This window comes from Pongo abelii, chromosome 10, assembly GCF_028885655.2.
Source record: "Pongo abelii isolate AG06213 chromosome 10, NHGRI_mPonAbe1-v2.0_pri, whole genome shotgun sequence".
Lineage (NCBI taxonomy): Eukaryota > Metazoa > Chordata > Mammalia > Primates > Hominidae > Pongo > Pongo abelii.
In genome coordinates, this window is record NC_071995.2 from 23,705,930 (window position 1) to 23,727,861 (window position 21,932).

The 21,932-nt window shown below is 34.8% G+C and overlaps 1 protein-coding gene across 11 annotated transcripts in view; it reads right to left on the reverse strand.

Moving 5' to 3' along the window:
- The window catches only part of C2CD5 (C2 calcium dependent domain containing 5), a 96,739-nt gene that overhangs the window by 23,090 nt on the left and 51,717 nt on the right, over positions 1–21,932 (reverse strand). For all 11 annotated transcript variants that reach the window (XM_054526312.1, XM_024256085.2, XM_024256082.2 and 8 more), the window contains 10 exon segments: positions 21,817–21,931; positions 18,704–18,799; positions 13,275–13,466; positions 11,126–11,312; positions 6,924–7,088; positions 3,379–3,519; positions 1,365–1,428; positions 907–968; positions 588–686; positions 22–111 (listed from right to left, as the gene is read on the reverse strand). In XM_054526312.1, coding sequence (XP_054382287.1) covers positions 22–111; positions 588–686; positions 907–968; positions 1,365–1,428; positions 3,379–3,519; positions 6,924–7,088; positions 11,126–11,312; positions 13,275–13,466; positions 18,704–18,799; positions 21,817–21,931 — 1,211 coding nt within the window.

Sequence of the window (21,932 nt, forward strand, 5' to 3'; positions counted from 1 at the left end):
AATGGACTAAATCTTAATTACCTGAATTAATTCATCTTCAGGCAGAGATACTGTAAAATTTACATGGCAAAGGCAGCAGGGGATCATAGACCGTAGTTTAAAGTACAGGCTCTACACAATAGAAAATATTAGTATGTCACTTTTTTATTTAAAAATTTTTAAAAGCTGATTTTTTTAATGTACATTATATTATAGCAAATGGAGAGTTAAAAATAAAACAAAACTGGTCCACTTTTATGTATTTTTACACTAACGATATACTTTTTGATATTTAAGTAGACAGTAAGATTTAATCATTTGTCAATAAGTCACAAAAAAATACAGTAAGTTCTTTTAAATATACACATATACACTAGATTTTTATCGAAGTTAAAGCTATTAACTAACTTAAACTATTTCTTTTATAGTGATATAGTAAAGGGGAGAGGACACCTTTAGTATCTCACTCACTGATAGAGGTAAGGTAAGTAGGTAAGAATGATTCAACCCACAACTGTGTAAGGTATTACAGATAATACAGCAATATAGACACTTAAAATTTCATTATCGTAGATGCATGAAATAAAATTTAGTCAGAAGGTTCCTACCTTGAGCAAATTTTCACAGAGATCATTAAAGTTCTTATTGAGAGCTTGATTAGTCAGGTTGAGGCTGCTTAATCTGATTACTCTTACTGAAGTGAACATCTAAATGTGGGGTGACATGTCATTTTATTATTTTTAACTAAATATTTTAACAGTTGATAAATTGCCAAATAATGAACAATAGTAACTAATGTAGTAGAATAAGGATGGTATTTTAATTGCAATAAGGAGGTAAAAAAAAAAAAAAAAGACAAATATTTAGATGCAACTTACTAAAATAACTTATGTGTTATGTGCTTAAAATTAAGAAAAAAAGGTTTACCTGTATTTCAGATGTCCAATTATTTATACCGGGCATAATTTCTGTATTACAACTATAAAAGCCTGTCAAAATAAATCGTAATCAAAATATATGATAATATTTCATTGATTTTTGTGTTAAACGACATTTTTCAATTATTACATGAAGTTCTAACTATAAAACCCTTCATTTTTTTTCTCCTAAAACTATACCTGCAGGAGACTTTAAACCATCCTAATAAATTATCATAGGTTTTTTTTTCCATGTATGAGTATAAAAGGACTAAAAATCACTTCCACCTAAGTTCTAACGTAAGTATTTTTAAGGTATGTTTTCTACCTTGGAGTAGCAAAGTACATGACAATCTGTGACACTGTGATAAGTCCTTCTTTTAAAGTAAAATTAGTACTGTAACAATTATGAGCGAAAACATTTATATGTAAAACTAGTTTCATCTCAAAGGTAATTTTTTTGTTCACCTGAAGGAGGAGGAACATCAGTAAGTAGAGAATGGACATCTTCCATGGCATCTGTGTCATCAATCTTAAAATAGAGATTAAAACTATTATGTAAGTAGTAAATGCATAATTATTTAACATTTTAAAAGAACTATTAATAGAGTCAAGAAAAGGCAGTCATTTTTCCCTAAGTAAAAATATGTAACAAGAAAAAAATTCTAATATCAGTAAATTCCTCCACAGTAATAACCACAAATACTTCCAAGTGAAATATTTTACATACAAAGTACACTAAGTTAAAAAAGAAAACTAGCACTTTCTCAAGCCTTTATGAGAACATGTTTCTAAAGACTTACAAAGACACCATAAGCAATCATTATTCCAATTTGTTTAAATTAATAAAGTGTAATCAGATCCTTTCACTAAATGCAGAACTGCTTTACAATGGAATTAGGCAGAGATAAATTTAAAGACATGTCTAATAATAGGTCTAAACTCTATTTTTCTAATAAAATAAATAGGTCTAAATTCTATTTTTCTTACATCACCGTATTCCACTGTGAATAATAAATAGGGAAACTATCCAGCTGGACAGGCGCTGACATTCATCTGCACCTCAGTTTCTAAGTCCTAACCTGCAGACTCGCTAAGCTTCTTACCACATCACCCTCAGGACTTCAAGAACTACTTTCACTTCCATTTCACGTGGCTACCCACAGTCACAGCCATACCTCAACCCATTATTCCCCAAAACATTCCACACCCAGGATCTCGAGCATTCTCCAACTACAGTCCTGTCTCTTTGACCTCTCTTACTGGATCTTCCACGTGCCCTCTGTCCTCTGCCCATGTTTGAAGCACTTTGTTCTCATGTGCCTCTCTACTTAGCCAGGATCCCAAGATCAGACATATCAATAATGCCTGAGATCAAACTTCAGGTAATGTTTGGCATCACCTGGAAAGTTTGTTAAACAGATTCCTGGGCTCCACCTTGAAATTCTCATCTACTAGGTCTGAGGTAGGGGCCCAAGAATTTGCATTTCTTACAAGCTCCCAGGTAGAGCTGACGCCACAAGTAGTCACATCACACTTTGAGTAGCATTGCTGTAAATAGTACCCTGGAACTTTTAACCTCCTTGACCTGACATATTTTCCATGAGATATTTTCCATTCTCAGACTGTAGAGAAATGTGGGGAAAAAGTGGGGGACAAATAGCCATATAAGTTGAGTTTTCTACAAATCGACACTCTCACCTTGGTTAGGCCTGTGCGTCTCTCATAGATTCTTGTTACAGCCACTGGCGCTGTTCCTGACTCTTTAAACCTCCAGTCCCATCCCAACACAATTCTACCACCAGCTTCCTGCTACACCAAGATCAAAGCATCTGATTTTCTTCCCTCTCAACTTACATCTTACTCATTTATTTTCCTTTCCTTCAACAGGAAAAAGAAAAATCTGTCTCTTTGGGAGCTAACCATTCTACAGGGGAGTGCAGAGGAAGCAGATCTGTGAGGAAGGAGTCTCCATAAACTTTTCACGTGACATTTACTCTCTGGGAAAGTTACTAAAGTGTTCTTAGTATCTTTTTATAAAGATGGATCAATTATACCTTTTGAATTCAGTAAGAAAATACTACACTCAGAATTCACAGTGATTATACTAAAAAATGTTATAACTACAGTAATATACAAAAAAGGTAATAATTATAGTAAGTTAAAGAATGGTACTTTAATTTCTTATTTAAATTCATTCAAGTTTACAAAAATAACTTCAAACGTTTAATACTATTTTATCATTATTTCAACCCATACATTAACTTTTTCAGAACCATCTGCATTATTGTATCAGTCACCTGGTATTGAACAAACATATGCTAACAAGTTCTGTTATTTTCAAGTTTGTTGCAATTTATATAATAATTTAAATATTTATAACAGTTGTAATGATATAAAAGTATCATATTAATTTAGCATCTGAAAAAATGTGTATCTTAGCTTCCAAAACCTTTAAGAAATTAGTCCAATGCCAAATTACCTCCAAAACAAAAGCATCTTTTTTCCCATGTGAAAGGTCTAATTCTGTAACTTCATCCGAGCTTTCTGATTGAGATCTTAGAAGTCTTGAGCGTTGCCTAGGTTCTGGGATGGGTGATCCTATAATCTCTTCAGATATCTCCTAAAAGAAAGATAATTGTTTTATATCATATGAGATTGTCTTTTCCAGTTTAAATTTTACATCTTTATATTAGTAGACACCTACCTGTGGAGAAAAAGCCTGTAAAATATACTCAGTGAAGTCTGTACTTAAGTTAACCTTTAAAACTAAACTTTTAAAGCAGATATGGCAGCCTTAATGATACACGAATCAGAAAAATATATACAACTTTCACAGACATAACAAGATAAAACTGACATCTAGTGTACACACAGGACACTACAATGTGTATGGAATTGGCAGTCCTTACAGCTCTGAAATCCAGTACTGCTGTGTGTGCATATTTTCTATTCAACATTATGAAAGTCCTAATAGGCCTTAACAATTTAAAGACTTACGTTCCTAGAAAGAATTCTAATCCTTTATATCTTTTCTTATCCACTGGTAATTTTTCAAAGCTCCACATAGCAAAACATGAAATATGATCAATGTATGAGTATGAATACATACATACTTATACTATGCACATATTTGCTATTCAATTTATTAAGCTAAATAAACATTGGTACTTACAATAATGATCTTTTTAAGGTCAGTGTATGGTGCAATACTGTATGGCTTAGTGAGCTTTTCGCTGTTACATAGCCAAAGATCACTAGGGGTTCTAAGTGTCTGTTGGCCACAAGGAATGCTGGAAGAATGTGAATACGTGAACACAAAAGCAAAAGCCATGGCCTATTGCTGATGCAACAGAATTGTCTTTTTAATAAACAAGGAAATTGTACATAAAATTTTTCAAAAATATATAGTTTTAAATGTTCATTGGTAGTACACACCTTAGATAAAAGACTACCACTGCACAATTTCATAATGTAATGACCTACGGAGCACTTTCACATCCATTTATCTTATTTGTACTCCAAATTAATCTGCCCTCTATAAAGTTAACATTATAATAACTACAAAATGGAAAAGAGCTGTAATTCAGAAGTAAATTAGTAGTCTGCCTAAATTTGGAAAACTAGCAAGTGTAGAGCCAGTCTAGGTCAGTCTTTTGATACACAGTGCAACGTTATTCCCACTAGATACCACACTACTTTTTATAATTTTACAGTAGTTTTAAATTGTTACGCCTTTGTTCACAATGCCACAGACTTAACAAATATAACTGTCTAGTATTTAATACGTTCTAAATTCATACTGAAACTTCATCACTAGTACTATTATTCTGAGAGATGTGCATCTTATTTTGATACCTTTGATTATCTCCATAAAGCTTAAGTGGTACTACACCTTTGTATTAGAAACATTTTTTAATGTATTGAGAAAAAATTCAAACAGCAGCATTTATTTCAGTGAGGGCTATCATCCTAAGAGAAGGAACACTCTGATCTACATATTCAGGGTGGACATAACACAACACTGTAATGTGTATAGTGGCCTGGTAATCAACCTTGTACACTGACTCTGTCAAACAAATGCTGAGAGATTATGCTAAAAGACTATAAAGTAGTCAGTATCTACAATAAGGAAAGACATATTAGAAGATTCATAAACTGATGAGTACTATTGTGAAAATACAGTCATCCTCAACACATGAAATTCATATATGCTAAAATTTTTAAAATCATAATAGATTTACTCCCTCCTTCCAAATGTAAACTGTATGACACACAGTAGCAGCTCAATAAGTACTGAACGGATGAAGTAACTTAATTCATAGTCTTATTTAAATACATCCCTGTCTCCAAAGGGCTTACATTATAGTAAAGGAAGACAGATATATAAAAACTAAGTATAATAATATGTAACAGTTTCTATACAAGTACATACAGGTACAACAAGTACACAATGGAGGAAGAGTCCATTCTTCCTGTGGGAGGTCAGGATGGATTTACAGAGGTGAGAAACACTATTAAGTTAAAAAGTTCAGCTCATATCATTAGAAATAATAAATGAAGAATATATGAAACTGTAACACAAAGCTTTACAAATCATCTTTTCCAAGTGGCATACTATAAACAGATGTTCAAATATCAAAATATAACTACCAAATAAAAATAATGTACTATAAAAATAAGCAGTCAGTAGAGTGGTGCACAGAGAACTTTCACAAAGTCTATTTTTAAAACATGAATATGTTAACACATCAACATTTGTATTCAGTTTATAGAAGCCCTAAGTCAGTATTGTTCAATAGAAATATAAAGCAAGCCACATACATAATAAAGTAAAAAGAAACAGATAAAATCCATTTTAATAAAACATTTTATTTCATTCAGTATATCCAAAATATTAAATTTTTGACACATAATCAATACAAAAATATTCATATTTTACACTATTTTTTCCACACTAAATCTTTAAAATCCAGTGTATATTTTATACTTACTACACATTTCAATTCAGACTAGTCACAAGTGCTCAAAAGTCACATGTGGCCAGTGGTTACCACAGTGAATAATGAATAGTGCAGCTGTAAGTCATATCCTTAAAATTCCTCCCAAATGAACAACTATGCTAGAATAATATGACGAAAGCTATATATGTGATGCAACAATCCAGACACACTGTTCCAGAAGACCAGCCAAAATTAGATAAGACGTTTAAAATAATAAAAATAATAATGTCATACTTTATTATGTTTTTTATTATACTGTAAGTTTTAGGGTACATGTGCACAATGTGCAGGTTTGTTACATATGTATACATGTGAATGTTGTACTTTCCTTTTGTGAAAGTATTTCATTATCAGAGACTCATAAAAACAAATAGTTCCATTCTAACTCCAATCCATTTTTCTTTCAATTCAGACTCTTGCCATCAGTCAACCACAGAGGAGGCAGCATTGTGATACTTATTGCGAAGTTGGTAAAAAGACTGATTAAAGGAAATGACTGGGAGCAAATTTGTAAAAAAAAAAGAAACTGTAACTGAAAAACTGTATTCTTTCACATTTTTACCACCGATAAGAATCTCTTTTTACTAACAAAGAACATTTTAAACCATTTATTTCATCATTCAACAAATACTAAGAGACTACTACCAATAGGAACTTTTCTAGGCAAGAGAAATAAAGCCCTCATGGAGCTTCACTCTACCAGTACTAACAGGCAAAAGACCAACAAAACACACACACTCACACACACACACACACTCACAAAGATAAGAGCTATAGAAAACAATAAAAGAGGGAAAGGTGATAGGAAGTGGCAAAAATGAAGTCATAATTTTTAAATAGGATGTTTAGAGTAGGCTTACCCGAAAAGGAGACAGTTGAGCAAAGACATAAAGGGAGGTGAAAGAATGAGTAATAAGGAGAGCTAAACAGTGAAAAAAAAATCTTGTGTCCTCAATAAGATAACCTAAAAATATACTAATAAACAATAACTGATACATTCACAATGTAGGTTTGTTTTACTTACTGGAGGATTGATTTCATATAACTCTTTGTTTTTAGCAATTGTGTCATTTATCTTCTTCTGCATATGAGAGATGTGTTGTTCATATGAGCCGTCATTAGGAGTCTTCCCAGCAATCTGAATACCACCAGGAGTTGGTAAAGCTGCTAAATATACACCTGTGGCAGACTTGTAAAAAATAATGGGGAAATAATCAGAAAAAATATCTACAGAATAACAGTTCTTAAGTTTTCATATTTAAGAATGTGGTCAACAGCTGGGTGCAGTGGCTCACACCTGTAATCCCAGTACTTTGGGAGGCCGAGGCGGGGCAGATCACTTGAGGTCAGGAGTTTGAGACCAGCCTGGCCAACAAGGTGAAACCCCGTCTCTACTAAAAATACAGAAATTAGCCAGGTGTAGTGGTGTGTGCCCATAATCCCTGCTACTCAGGAGGGTGAGGCAGGACAATCACTTGAACCCGGGAGGTGGAGGTTGCAATGAGTCAGGATCATGCCTCTGCACTCCAGCCTGGGCAACAGAGCAAGACTCTGTCTCAAAAAAAGAAAAAAGGGAAAAAAAAAAACCCAAGAATGTGGTCTTTGCTCATTAGGAAGAATATAATCAGCATCGGGGTATACATAGGACATCTCTGGAAAGGCACACAAAAACAACTGGTAACAAGCATTGGTTTCTTTTGGGGAGGACCCTGGGTAGGTGGGAGACAGTTATGAAATGGGGATTTACTTTTCACTGCATACCCAATTATATTTTTTATGTTTCTACCTCACAATTTTTTTTTTTTTTTTTTTTGAGACGAAGTCCCACTCTTTCACCCAGGCTGGAGTGTAGTGGCGCGATCTTGGCTCACTGCAACCTCCAACTCCTGGGTTCAAGCGATTCTTCTGCCTCAGCCTCCTGAGTAGCTAGGATTACAGGTGCCCACCACCACCCTCAGCTAATTTTTGTATTTTTAGTAGAGATGGGTTTTCACCATGTTGGCCAGGCTGGTCTCCAACTCCTGACCTCAACTGATCCACCTGCCTTGGCCTCCTAAAGTGCTGGGATTACGGGCGTAAGCCACTGGGCCTGGACCTACCTCATAATTTTAAAAAATAGAATTAGAATTAAAAATAGCAAAAAAAAAAATTAAAGGTTGCTAAAAAATAAATTTTTCATGAATGAGCAGACGCTCTATCTTTAAAGGTGGCAAAAGTAAAGAGGAAACTTTTGCAAGGCAAGAGACTGAAATTCAGAAAGGTCAGGGAACTTACTCAAGCCAAGTCAATAAATGTGGACAAACAATTTGAACTGAGTGTTTCTCACTCCAAAACCCAAATGCATTTCACTATATTGCCCTACCTTCCTAATTAGCAGAGAAAAATGTTTATTTGATACAGATTTATTTTAAATATCTAATTAAATTACTATTTAATATCTGACTCTGAAACAGTACTACATTTCATTAGTACTGGAAAACTATTATGGGAAATACAAAACAAGGTAACATTTATACATATCCTTATGTGCACTTATGTGTAAATATGCTAATAAGCAAAGCAAAAAAAATAGAAGTATAAACATCAAATTGTTAACATCAAAGGGGTGGAATGGGAAAGAGAAAAGAATTCTTTTAACTCTAGATATTTGTTACTATTATTTTTTAAATTAATTGCCAATTTTGTGAACACCAATCCTAAAAAGGGATTGATGAAGAAGTCTGCATAGTAGATAAAATTGTTCCTCAAGAGTGCTTACTCCTGGTTTGTTCATTAATGTCCATCACTGTATACATGACCCAATCTCTAATACTCAACCAGGGAACCCCCCCTTCTCCATGCCATATGAAGCCTTAGTCCACCACCTTTAATGTGTTTGAGCTCCACTCATTAACGAAGCAACAGCCCTGAATGGCTAAGAACACAGACTCTGGCATCAGAGAGGCCTGATTTGAAACCATTTCTAACACATGTAACCACATCACTTTACAGTCTCAACCTATCACAGCACACATTTTCTCCTCCTGCAAAGTGAAGGTAATATCACATTCCTTCTAGAATAGCACAGTGCCAGACACCTAGTCAGCACTCATGAGAGATCACCTAATAAAGAAGCTACTCTTGAGAACTTAGTATTTAAGTGCACAAACTATAACAAAGCACAAAGATGAAATGTCAAACAGTGGTAGTTAATAGCACTAGTGATCAAGAAGGAAAGAAAAGATTAGTATGAATCAGAAAAGCAATATTTGAGGCAAGTCTTGAATTACATCAGTGTCATAAACTAGTTTCCTAGGGCTCAACCATCAAAAATGTTTGTTATAGCTAGCAAAGTTTTTTAAACCCCTCAATTTAAATCCAGCTCTTAATTGACATGCATAGCTACCCACCAATCACTACAGTCTTGCATCAAGCACAAATTATACATTTATGTAATGTCCTCACTAAGCATACAAATTTTTAGACCACTGAATTAAAATAACCACTTTTCCCCAAGTTACTCTAAGTATAAAAGAAATTTTTTTTTTTTTTAAGACAGGGTCTCTCGCTCTGTCAGCCAGGCTGGAGTGCAGTGGCACGATCACGGCTCACTGCAGCCTCAAGCTCCCAGGCTCAGCTGATTCTCCCACCTCAGCCTCACAAGCTGCTGGGACTACAGGCACAAGCTGCCACGCCTGGGTAATTTTTGTATTTTTAGTAGAGATGGGGTTTCGCCCTGTTGCCCACACTGGTCTCAGACTCCTGGGCTTGAGCGATCTGCCCACCTCAGCCTCTCAAAGTGCTGGGATTACAGGCAAGAGTCACCATGCCCAGCCTAAGTATCAAATATTTTAATATGAACCAAGTTACCTAATTACTACAAATTTCTGTTGTTAGAAAACTGTAATACCTAATTAGTTTATCATCATCATACAATTATCCTCTACATACAAAACTACATATTTTCCCTTACAGAAAGATGAAACAGGAAACAAATGTGCACTTGACCTACAAATGTATAGAGACAAAAAAGTCAAATTCTATAAATTTCTTAAAATTAAATGTCTATGCATTCTCAAAAAGACGGCAAGAGAATTCAAATTTGAAAACTGCCAATAACACAGACAAAATGCTGGTTAGCAAAGTACCTAGAAAATGAGAGAATTTCCATAAACGTGGTTCATCAGATTCCATATGATCAATACACTTTTTGCAGGCACCTGGTTCTCTGAGTCCTACACTACTTGTAGAAGCAGCACTGGCTTTCCTCATTAACATCTTTAAAGTCAGAATTTATTTGCTAACAAGCCAAAATGAACATTAAGCTGAGACACAGCTTTTTCTTGTCTCATATTTCATCAGCACTTAAGAAACACACATTTTTTTTTTTTTTGAGACAGAGTCTCACTCTGTCGCCTCGGCTGGAGTGCAGTGATGTGATCAGGGCTCACTGCAGCCTCAACCTCCCAGTACTCAATTAATCCTCCCACTTAAGCTTCCTGCCAGCACACCTGGTTAATTTTTAGTTGTTTTTTTGTTTTGTTTTGTTTTGTTTATAGAGACAGTGGTCTCACCCAGGCTGGTCTAACTTCTGGGCTCAAGTGATCCTTCCACCTCAGCCGCCCAAGTGTTGGAATTATGGGTGTATTCTACCACTGGCCACAGGTGCACATTTATGATAAAGTTTAATTGTCTGTCCAATAGTGTCTCACATGTTTTGCTTTATCTTCTCCATCAAAACTAAAGATTAATCCACAAACTGGGGTAATTTTGCTCCACCCACCAAGGGACATTTGGCAATTTCTGAAGACATTCTTATTTGTCACAACTGGGGGGATGCTACTAGCTTATAGTGGGGAATTGCCATGGATGCTGCTAAGCATCCTACAATGCACAACTCAGTTCCCTGCAACAAAGAGGTATCCTGCCCTAGTACTGAGATGGAGGAACCCTGTTTTAGCAATATGTAAACAATAATAAAGTCCAGAAAAACTGTGGCCAACTTATTAAGCAAGCGACAAATGATAATTTTTAGAAATAGAATTATTAAAGTTATGATCGCAGTCCCTTTAAAATACGTGAAAACCAATCACCAGACTTTTCACTTCTTAAAATGTCCTCGTCCCATACAGGTCTTAATGTCAAAGTCTTTAGATAAGTCTTCGAAAAGACTCTTTGAATCACATAACATAGAATCTACTATAATTAAGGAAATCATAAAACAAAACCAAAAACATCTAAACTTACCGCTAAGCCCATCAACATATTTTCACCCACTGTGATCTGAATTCTTAGTCCAAACAAAGCATTCATTCCTTTGAGTTTTAGTTTATTCATTAGCTGAGTATGCACTTCATATTCCATAAATGGCAAGAGATTACTGATAGCTGTAGCATTTGCTTCTGCCTGTGCTTTCTTTTTTAAGCGACATAACCTGTAAAGGAAAATAAGTCAGTGAACAGTATTCTTGGTACCATCTTTAAAAATGTCCAAATTTTAAAACTTGCTAAAAGTGTGCTGAATAAAACATTTACTTGTTTCTAATGGACTTACTGAGTTATATCAATAATCTTTTCTGCTTTTTATCATTGTATAAACTTGCACTAAAAATCCTATTTCATAACGGGTACACAAAAATAGAAAGAATGAATAAGACCTAGTATTTGATAGCACAACAGGGTGTCTACAGTCAATAATAATTGAATTGCACAAGTTAAAATAACTAAAAGAGTATAACAGGACTGTTTCTAACACAAAGGATAAATGCTTGAGGGGATGGATACCCCATCTTCCATGATGTGATTATTATGCATTGCATGCCTGTATCAAAGTATCTCATGTACCCTATAAATATATACACCTGTTTACCCACAAAAATTAAGTATTTTAAAGAATCATATTTCAATAAACAAAAATAAAAACTCTCAAAAATCTCTAAAAATGAAATAATGACCAAAATCACTAGAGAATATCATTTAAAATCTTAGGTTTTATAACTGCATGTGTTCAATATAAATGGAAAGCAGAAGAAAATGCTACTCATTGAAAAAAATACAAAAGTCACTTGAGCATCTACTTCATGCCACACAGGCTACATTGAAAGGGACAGTAACTAGACTAACATTATTTCTCAACAGTAGCAATGAAAGCCAGAAGACAGTGGTGAAGAGTACTTCAATGTGCTGTAAAGAAATAGCTGCCAGCCCAAAATAATTTTTAAAGATAAAAGTAAAATAAACACATTTTTCAGACAGACAAAAAAAATAGTTCACCACCAGCAGATCCATCAAAAGAAATACTAAAGCGTACACTTAAGGCAAAAGGAAAACAATCCCAAATGGAAGGTCTAAGATTCAAGAGGGAAAAAAAAAATGGATTAGAAATATATTTTAGAAGAAAAATCAACGGACTTTGTAACAAATTTGATGTGGGGAGGTTGAGAAAGAGGATAGTGCCAAAGAATACCAAATTTGGCATGCAGAACTGGATAGAGAAAGGTACCATTCATTAAAACAGAAAAGGCTAATAAGAAAAGTGAAGAAAATCAGCAGTTCAATGTGGAACGAGTATGAGATGCCTATGGCTTATCAAAATGGGGTATGAAGTAGACAGGTATGAGTCTAAAGCTCAAAAGAAAGTTCTGGACTAGAGTTTTAAATTTGGGAGTCACAGACACATAGATAGCATATAGATCTATATAAGTTGATGAGTTCAACTAGGGAGAGAGCTTTGGGCAGAGGGTCCAAACCCATGGCTCTCAAGGATCAAGAAAAGAGAAGTCATCAAGGAGGCTGAAGATTATACATAAAGGTAGGAAAACACAGGAGTAGCATCATGAAGTCAAAGGAATTTCAAGGCGAAAATAATTAATGGTGTCACTATTGCTGAGAAGTCAGAACTAAGATGAGGACAGAAGTACCTGATGGATTTGGTAACCTGGCAGCTGTTGTCATGAGTTCCCCAATTAGGATTTCCTACTCCAGTGTATTTTAAAAGGAACTCTTACCAGCTAACTAAAGCAGTAAAAGAAACACTTCATGGCACTATTCTTTAAAAGATAAAAAGAGTCAACTCCTAAAATGTGTTACATACTGAATGTCATTGAAGCAATCTATACTTAGTCACATCCCTTGCCTTTGGCAGGTTAATAATTCCCAAAATGACAAATATTTGTATAGAATTTAAAGTTAAAAACTGCTTTTGTATACAAACTTATTTGAGTTTTACACAGAGAGTTTTTTTTTACATGCAAAAAAACACAAAGTTCCAATAGAATTGTCCAATTTGTGCAGGATCAAACAGGTAGGAAACAGTAAAGCTGACACTTGAAAATAGGTTTATGGCTCCCTATCTCATACTTTTTCAGGGACACCAAATGCTGTTTTCACAAACATACCTTGCTTGAATAAGACAACCTTTTCCAATAACTGTTGCATCTGTTGGGAGGTCTATAGTTGTAAACAGAACATCAGGAACTTTTTGTTTCCTGCAGTTATAGCAATATGTGAGATGAGCTGGAAATGGCATATTCAGTTCATCATATGGTATATGACAAAATCCACAACGTGTAGGCAAATTTTCTTCAAGCCTATATAAATAGATTAAGAAAAAAATAAGATATTCTTTAAAAATGTACAAATTTTTTCAAAAATAATTATGAAACATATTACATACACAGTACTTGTATACGAACTATCCAACTTCTACCACTGCAGGCTACAAAAGTACCACTAAGATTGATAAGAATTAAAAACGACCATGAAATCAGAACCATACATTTGTCCTATGAGAGAAAAGACTTATCAATTGCAAAGTCATTTTGCACCAATTTATTTGTTTGATGACTTACCACCTGACAAACACCACTATCACCCCAAAGTTTTTTCTCTGGGATACAACATTTTAAAAAAATGGTTAGATGATAATGATGACATTTTCCCACTGGTTGACAAACATAACCACAAAAAAAATTCCCAAAGAAAAAAATATTTTGGTTACCAGAGGCTGGGAAGGGTAGTGGCAGGCTGGAGGGAAGGTGGGGATGGCTAATGGGTACAAAAAAAATAGAAAGAGTGAATAAGACCTAGCGTTTGATAGCACAACAGGGTGACTATAATTGATAATTTAATTGTACATTTTCATGTACCCTATAAATATATACAGCTACTAGGCACCCCCAAAAATTAAAAAAAAAATCCAAGTGTAATCATTTTTTAATTTATGAAGAAAGTATTAAAAAAGAAAAATAGTAAGTCAAAAACAGGCATACTCTAAGATTTCTAATTTCCTATGATAGCTTCAACTTTTTTGAAAAACAATAACATCTATTTCATAAAGTCATACTAAGCACTAAGTAGCAGGCCTCATGTTTGAATTTCAGTTTGTTTGAATCCAAAGCCAATGTGTTATAAGGGGGTACAAAAGGATGAAAACCGAAGCAATTTTTAACTAAACCACTCACACAAATTTCAATATTAGTGGTATACATAAGGCATAAAAATAAAAGTATTAAAATTTATGAAAGCATTTGAAATATGAAATGCACACAGGGATTATCCCTGAATAGTGAGATCATAAGGAATCTTCTCTTCCTTCTACTCTCCTACATTCTCCAAATTTTTTTGATTCATTTTAAAAATTTAATGAAGAAAACAAGTACTTTGCAACTAAGCATTATACGAGTCAAATGCAGATAGCTATCAAAACATTTTTAAAATAACCAAAGTTATTACACTGAAGTCCTGTTAAGTCCTGGTTATCCTAATACACATCTTATACTGAAATTTCTCTATGGGATGGGTTACTTAATAAAGTGAGAATTCCTGTACTTAGGATCCCTAGTTTTGACCTGCTACTTATCATGTCTTTTTAAAACCAGGCTTGAATGGAAAAAAAAAAACACTGCAAAGCACACTCTGAAGCTTTTGCTTAATGGACAGCTCTACTTCGGCCCATTCACTGTGGTCACTCATTCCCAGCTACTACACTGCTCTCGTATCGTTGGTTCCTGACTGACCTGCACTCTAGTTTGTTCAGAAAAGTCTAGAGGTGAAGCTTTAATCCTAATCCACAGTTTCCTTTCCCCGTATCAGTGCCAGAGCATTAGCAGAACCAGTATTTCTACATAAGGGAAAACTAATGAATTCATTTTAAACAAACTTCTTATAAGCCAAGACAAGGCATTAGCTATCAGTTATGACTTCAAATAAATACAACTGCTGAGGACTAGCACGTTGCATTTTTCCAACCACAGGTATAACCTGTGCATTTAGGTTATTTTATTTTTCTTTCAGGAAAATAATATAATTAAACATCTGCTCTCTAACATCTATACGAATGAATGGCTGATGATTTTAGAATCACTGACAGTTTGGTTTAAAGACAGAAGCTCATTTAATTTATTGTTTTTAATAGAATATTTCTTAAATGACATTTTAAGGAAATGCCAAGAATGTTGGTAGAACTAGAGTGTTTAGTGTAAGAAAAAGATGCAAAATTTAAGCCTTTCTTAAACTGTAGAATTATCTTGTGAATGGCAATTATTACTCAATATTGTGATATAGAGACAATAGAGCTCTCAGAAATAATGCCACACATCTACAACTATCTGATCTTTGACAAACCTGAGAAAAACAAGAAATGGGGAAAGGATTCCCTGTTTAATAAATGGTGCTGGGAAAACCGGCTAGCCATATGTAGAAAGCTGAAACTGGATCCCTTCCTTACACCTTATACAAAAATTAATTCAAGATGGATTAAAGACTTAAACGTTAGACCTAAAACCATAAAAACCCTAGAAGAAAACCTAGGCAATACCATTCAGGACACAGGCATGGGCAAGGACTTCATGTCTAAAACATCAAAAGCAATGGCAACAAAAGCCAAAATTGACAAATGGGATCTAATTAAACTCAAGAGCTTCTGCACAGCAAAAGAAACTACCATCAGAGTGAACAGGCAACCTACAAAATGGGAGAACATTTTTGCAACCTACTCATCTGACAAAGGGCTAATATCCAGAATCTACAATGAACTCAAACAAATTTACAAGAAAAAAACAAACAACCCCATCAAAAAGTGGGTGAAGGATATGAACAGACATTTCTCAAAAGAAGACATTTATGCAGCGAAAAGACACATGAAAAAATGCTCATCATCACTGGCCATCAGAGAAATGCAAATCAAAACCACAATGAGATACCATCTCACACCAGTTAGAATGGCGATCATTAAAAAGTCAGGAAACAACAGGTGTTGGAGAGGATGTGGAGAAATAGGAACACTTTTACACTGTTGGTGGGAATGTAAACTAGTTCAACCATTGTGGAAGTCAGTGTGGCGATTCCTCAGGGATCTAGAACTAGAAATACCATTTGACCCAGCCATCCCATTAGTGGGTATATACCCAAAGGATTATAAATTGTGCTGCTATAAAGACACGTGCACACGTATGTTTATTGCGGCACTATTCACAATAGCAAAGACTTGGAACCAACCCAGATGTCCAACAACGATAGACTGGATTAAGAAAATGTGGCACATATACACCATGGAATACTATGCAGCCATAAAAAAGGATGAGTTCATGTCCTTTGTAGGGACATGGATGAAGCTGGAAACCATCATTCTCAGCAAACTATCGCAAGGACAAAAAACCAAACACCGCATGTTCTCACTCATAGGTGGGAATGGGAACACATGGACACAGGAAGGGGAACATCACACACCGGGGCCTGTTGTGGGGTAGGGGGAGCAGGGAGGGATAGCATTAGGAGATAAACCTAATATTAAATGACGAGTTAATGGGTGCAGCACATCAACATGGCACATGTATACATATGTAACAAACCTGCACGTTGTGCACATGTACCCTAAAACTTAAAGTATAATATAAAAAAAAAAAAAGAAATAGCAAACAAATGAGGATAAGAATTTCTATAGGCAGCATAGTGAATTAACATGAAAAATGACAGCTGACTTCAAGGCAAGATGTAGGAAATCTTACAAAGCATGTAAGAATTTGAAAAGTATGGCAATCTAGCATCATTTGATATAGGAACTCTCCAAATTTTTTCTAATAAGCAATAATAATTTTATAGCAGAAAGAAAAGACATTTTCCTTGTTTTTTCTTTTTTTTTACAACTAGGGGTGGCACCTATTGTATTGAACTACTGTATAAGAGAATGTATTGTATTCATCCAAGCCACAATACAGAAAAAAAACAAGCTACATGAAAAAGGTGATTTGTTAAATTAGGCTTCCTATCAACTTAAGAATGAAATCTACAGACGTGTAAGAACTATATTGTATCACTGGTACAACTCACTGACAAAGACAGTTTTCTCAATAGAATATTCTAATTATTTAGTGTGCTTCAAAATGCCCCACCTTCACTTTCCTATTTACAATGACCTTTAAGGCTCTGGAATTTATAATAGTCAATATCCATTTTAATACTGACAAAAGAAACTGATGAAGTTCCTCTAGTGAATACCAGAACTAGAATATCTTAGTTATAAATGCTTGCAAGTTTATACTAAACTTGACAAGATACAGAATTTTTTTGCTACTTTTCTTTTTTTTTTTTTTTTTAAATAGAGTCTCACTCTGTTGCCCAGGTTAGAGAACAGTGGTGCCATCTTGGCTCACTGCGACCTCCACCTCCCAGGCTCAAGCAATCAATTCTCCTGCCTCAGCCTCCTGAGTAGCTGGCATTACAGGCGCCCACCATCATACCAGGCTAATTTTTGTATTTTTAGTGGAGACAGGGTTTCACCATGTTGGCCAGGCTGGTCTCAAACTCCTCACCTCAAGTGATCCACCCACCGCAGCCTCAGAAAGTGCTAGGATTACAGGCGTGAGCCACCACACTTGGCCTTTGCTTCCTTTCTTTATACTTAATATATTAATACTGGGGAGGTGGGGAGTAAATAGGCACACTGTGGCATAAGGGGTAATTAAAATCTGTATTATCTAGGTAGACTCCGGTACCAAACTAATAGTTTATATATGTGTGTATATATATATATATATTTAAATATACAGTCACCCTTCCGTATCCATGGGTTTGGGATGCATGGATTCAACCAATCACAGGTTGAAAATAGGAAAACAATAAAAAATCCCACAAAATTCCGAAAAGCAAAACTTGAATTTGCCACATGCTCAGCATTACACTGAATCCATGAAAATGAAATGATGAACAGGTATTATATCAGGTATTATAAATAACCTAGAGATTATTTAAAGTATAGGGGAGAATGTGCATAGGTTACATGCAAATACTATACCATTTTATATAAGGGACTTGAGCATCTGCAGGTTTTGGTATCTGCAAGAGGTCCTGGAACCAATTCCCTATGGACACGGAAGGACCATATATATTATATCTACAGATAATCTTGATAAAATGCAGTACTTTTACTATTTTGTAAATTAAGAATTGTTTTTATAAAAATTGTTTCATAACCTCTTTCTGTTTTTGGAGGTGAGACACAGGGAAATGAAAGGAAGAGAAAAATTCAAAGATTATTTCTATATCATGACAAAGCAAAAAAAAATGGACACTTGAAATTCTTCAACTGGTAATCATACATGTCACTTATCAAGACACTAGAGACAATAATGTGTGCCATATAGTGCAGAATCCAATACTCTTCTGTTACTATGGGTTAGTTAAAAATTAGTGAAGTGCTTGGTCCTGATTTCTACACTGTACCACTGTAAGCCACCCTACGGAGAAGAATCATCCCAACTCTGAGAAAAAAAAGTCAACCTCTCCCTTCTCTGCCCTTATAGAAAATAAGCCAGGCTGCCATGACAACCTCTGTTCCAAACAGCCTTCCACGGTGCCATCCTGCAGAAATCTAGGATTCAGTACAGCCGCTGTGCCAGATGCAGATAAAATGCAGACCTCTTCACTATAAAGGAAAAAACACAAACAAGTTAACATTTTTCAGACAGTATAACTTCGGGAAATGCTAAATATCAAAATAATTATAACAGTGACAATTTAAGTTCAAGTTAGACTCTACTAAATATTAAATAATGTTTACGAGGTTCACCTCCTAAACCTAGCCTAGAAAACAGAAGTAACTTTATTTGAATGGAGGACAAGAATTCTTCATAAATTAAAAATTGAAAAAAGATAAAAGTATTAATATTAAAGACAATAACTTCATTTAAAATATGGCAAGGCTGAAAGAATGAAATGTTTCAAAATATAAGCAGTAATAAATTGTATTGCTGAATCTAGCATTAATCAATGAAACTATATTAAAATACTCTTTAAATCTATATGAAGTTTTATTAAAATTATTCTAAAAGCACAACTATGTAAATATCTCTATATAGGTGATTTATATAGCTTAATCTAAATTTAAATCATTATAAAGGTTACTGAAACAATATACAAAATATACTAAATGAAGCTTAAACTACATCATCATGTAACAGAAAACTGATATTCAAAATAATTTTTAAATTATTATATGTCACCCAATTTGAAAGCTAAAAAATTAAACAATCAACATAATTATTGAATGAGATCACCTAAACAAATGAGAAAAGTAGCAACTTAGGGATGAACTGCTGAAAACCAGGTATAAATAAAAGCCAGAAATAAAATAAAACAGAAGCCTAAGAGAACAAGGAAGGAACAGTCACTTGAACTGTAAATAAAATAAAGGGAGACCAGGCTTAAAGTGTAGGTAGGAATTAAGGATGTCAGAAGGAATAACATGAAACCACTGATGTCTTCGAATCAAGAAGTTATAAGAGCAGAAGTGCATTTCAGAGAGTTTAATCCAGTAACAGAAAGTAGCATGGGCTGGAACAGAAAAGATTAGTAAAAATTTAAATACATAGATGTTTCTGAGGTCTAGAAAGGACCTCTGTCAGACGACATCTGTCAGATGAACTCAAACTTCTAGGTAAATTAACTGAACTCATTTGCAGACTCCTCCATCTGTGACCTATCATCAGCCATCCTGAGTCTACATCCTATGGCCTTCTTTTTTTGCTACTCTTAAGTGTTGAATGCATCTTGTAAGCTTTGAAACCTCTCCTTATGCCTCTTCTTTTTATTTATATAATTCATATTCATCCCCCAAAATCCAACTCAAGCATCAGTTACTTCATTGACATTTTCTTCCGATTCTACTTTGAGCTTTCAGCCCTCTAGGATCCCAAAGCATCCTATATCTCGATCTTAAAATTTTAATTATCTTAAAATCATAATTATCCAGTAGAATGTAAATGTGATACCAAGAACTATGTCTTCTAAAACCGTGTCTCTGGCCGGGTGTGGTGGCTTACACCTATAATCCCAGCACTTTGGGAGGCCGAGGCGGACAGATCACGAGGTCAGGAGTTCAAGACCAGCCTGACCAACATGGCGAAACCCCATCTCTACTAAAAATACGAAAATTAGCCAGACAGGAAGGCAGGCACCTGTAATCCCAGCTACTAAGGAGGCTAAGGTGGGAGACTCACTTGAACCCGGGAGGCGGAAGTTGCACAGTGAGCCAAAATCACACCATTGCACTCCAGCCTGAGTGAAAGAGTGAAACTCTATCTCAAAAAAAAAAACAACAACAACAACAAAAAAAAAAACCATATCTCTAAGGCCTCAACGTTTATGACATTAAATCCATCAATGTGGCAAGACAACCAGGGAGTAAGGCAAGATAAGCTTGACAAAGTTAGTAGTTAACAAGAGTAGAACAGCTGCTATGGGAATAAACAGTCCAGGAGTATAACACATGATCTGCAAAGGAAAAGAAAAGCCCACAGAAGATTAAATAATATGGCTCTGTAATGCCCACATTTACTACAGTTTAATTATTTTTCCCTAACAATAAGGATCACCACAAGAGCAGAGGATCTAACAGTAAGAATTATCTAAGAATAGATGGTAGAAAAATAAGATAGCAGACGGTTAAACAGTTTCTGGATGATATCAATTGTAAACTTTTGAAGGGGCTGAAAGTAGGGTTCAAGGATGGCAAAAGAACAAGAAAAGCTAGAAACTAAGTAAGGAGCTGAGAAAACAACTGGTTAAGGTAAGGGTCAAAACAAACTAGATATAAAAGAGCAAATGATGTTGGTAGAAAAACGTTAAGTTGTGATCTGAGAGTAAAATTTTATAGTTTCAAAATTTTAAGGCGGAACAGTTTCAAGTGATACTGAGGTCCAAAATATGGTTGAAAGTTAAGTGGGGTCAGAGAACTTGAGAATAAGAAACTATAATGCCAGCTACTAGAATGAACATAATCGTATATAACTGGAGGAGAGTGCAGAGAAGTAACTAAGAAAGGCAGACGAATGCTTTGGAAGTAGACAATGGAACAGTAGAGTGGCATGTACTTTAAAGGAGGAGATTGTTCAAATGAAGGGAAGGAGAAAAAGGAATTGAGAACCAAGAGTATGAAAGCCTCTTCCTAATTTGTCAGTATTAGGAAGAATGATTTGTTAGCAAGAAAAGTTACATTACAGTAGGTAAAAGGAGGCAGAATGAGTTTATGGACAAACTTTAAAGACACATGGCAATTCGTTTACAGTACATCAAGGGTTCCAAAGGTTCCAGTGGAAGAAGTTAATACAGTTACATACTATAGTAAAGGAAGCCTAGAGTTAATATTTGCTATGTGCCAGTATTATATTCTCATTTAATCACTGATGTAAATGATTAATTGATCTGTGGTATTATCTCCATTTTAATGTACAAATTGAGGCTTAGAAGAGTTAAATAACTTTCTCAAAGTTACACAGTCATTAACTGGCAAAGACGGCATATAAACCTTAATCTAATGTACTCCAAGGCCCATGATTCTGAACACTTCACTATTCTCTTTTCTTTTATTTACATAAAGCTTTTCCCCTTTTAGATGGCAGTCTAAATTAGTGTCTGGAAAATCAAGTTGTTATTATCATTTACCAGATGCTAGTTGATTCACTGTAGCCCACTACAGCATGACAGCCTAATGCTTTAGCATGTGATTTTATTTCTTGTCTGATTTCTGCCCACCATGCATCTCGAGTTTCTGGTTCATC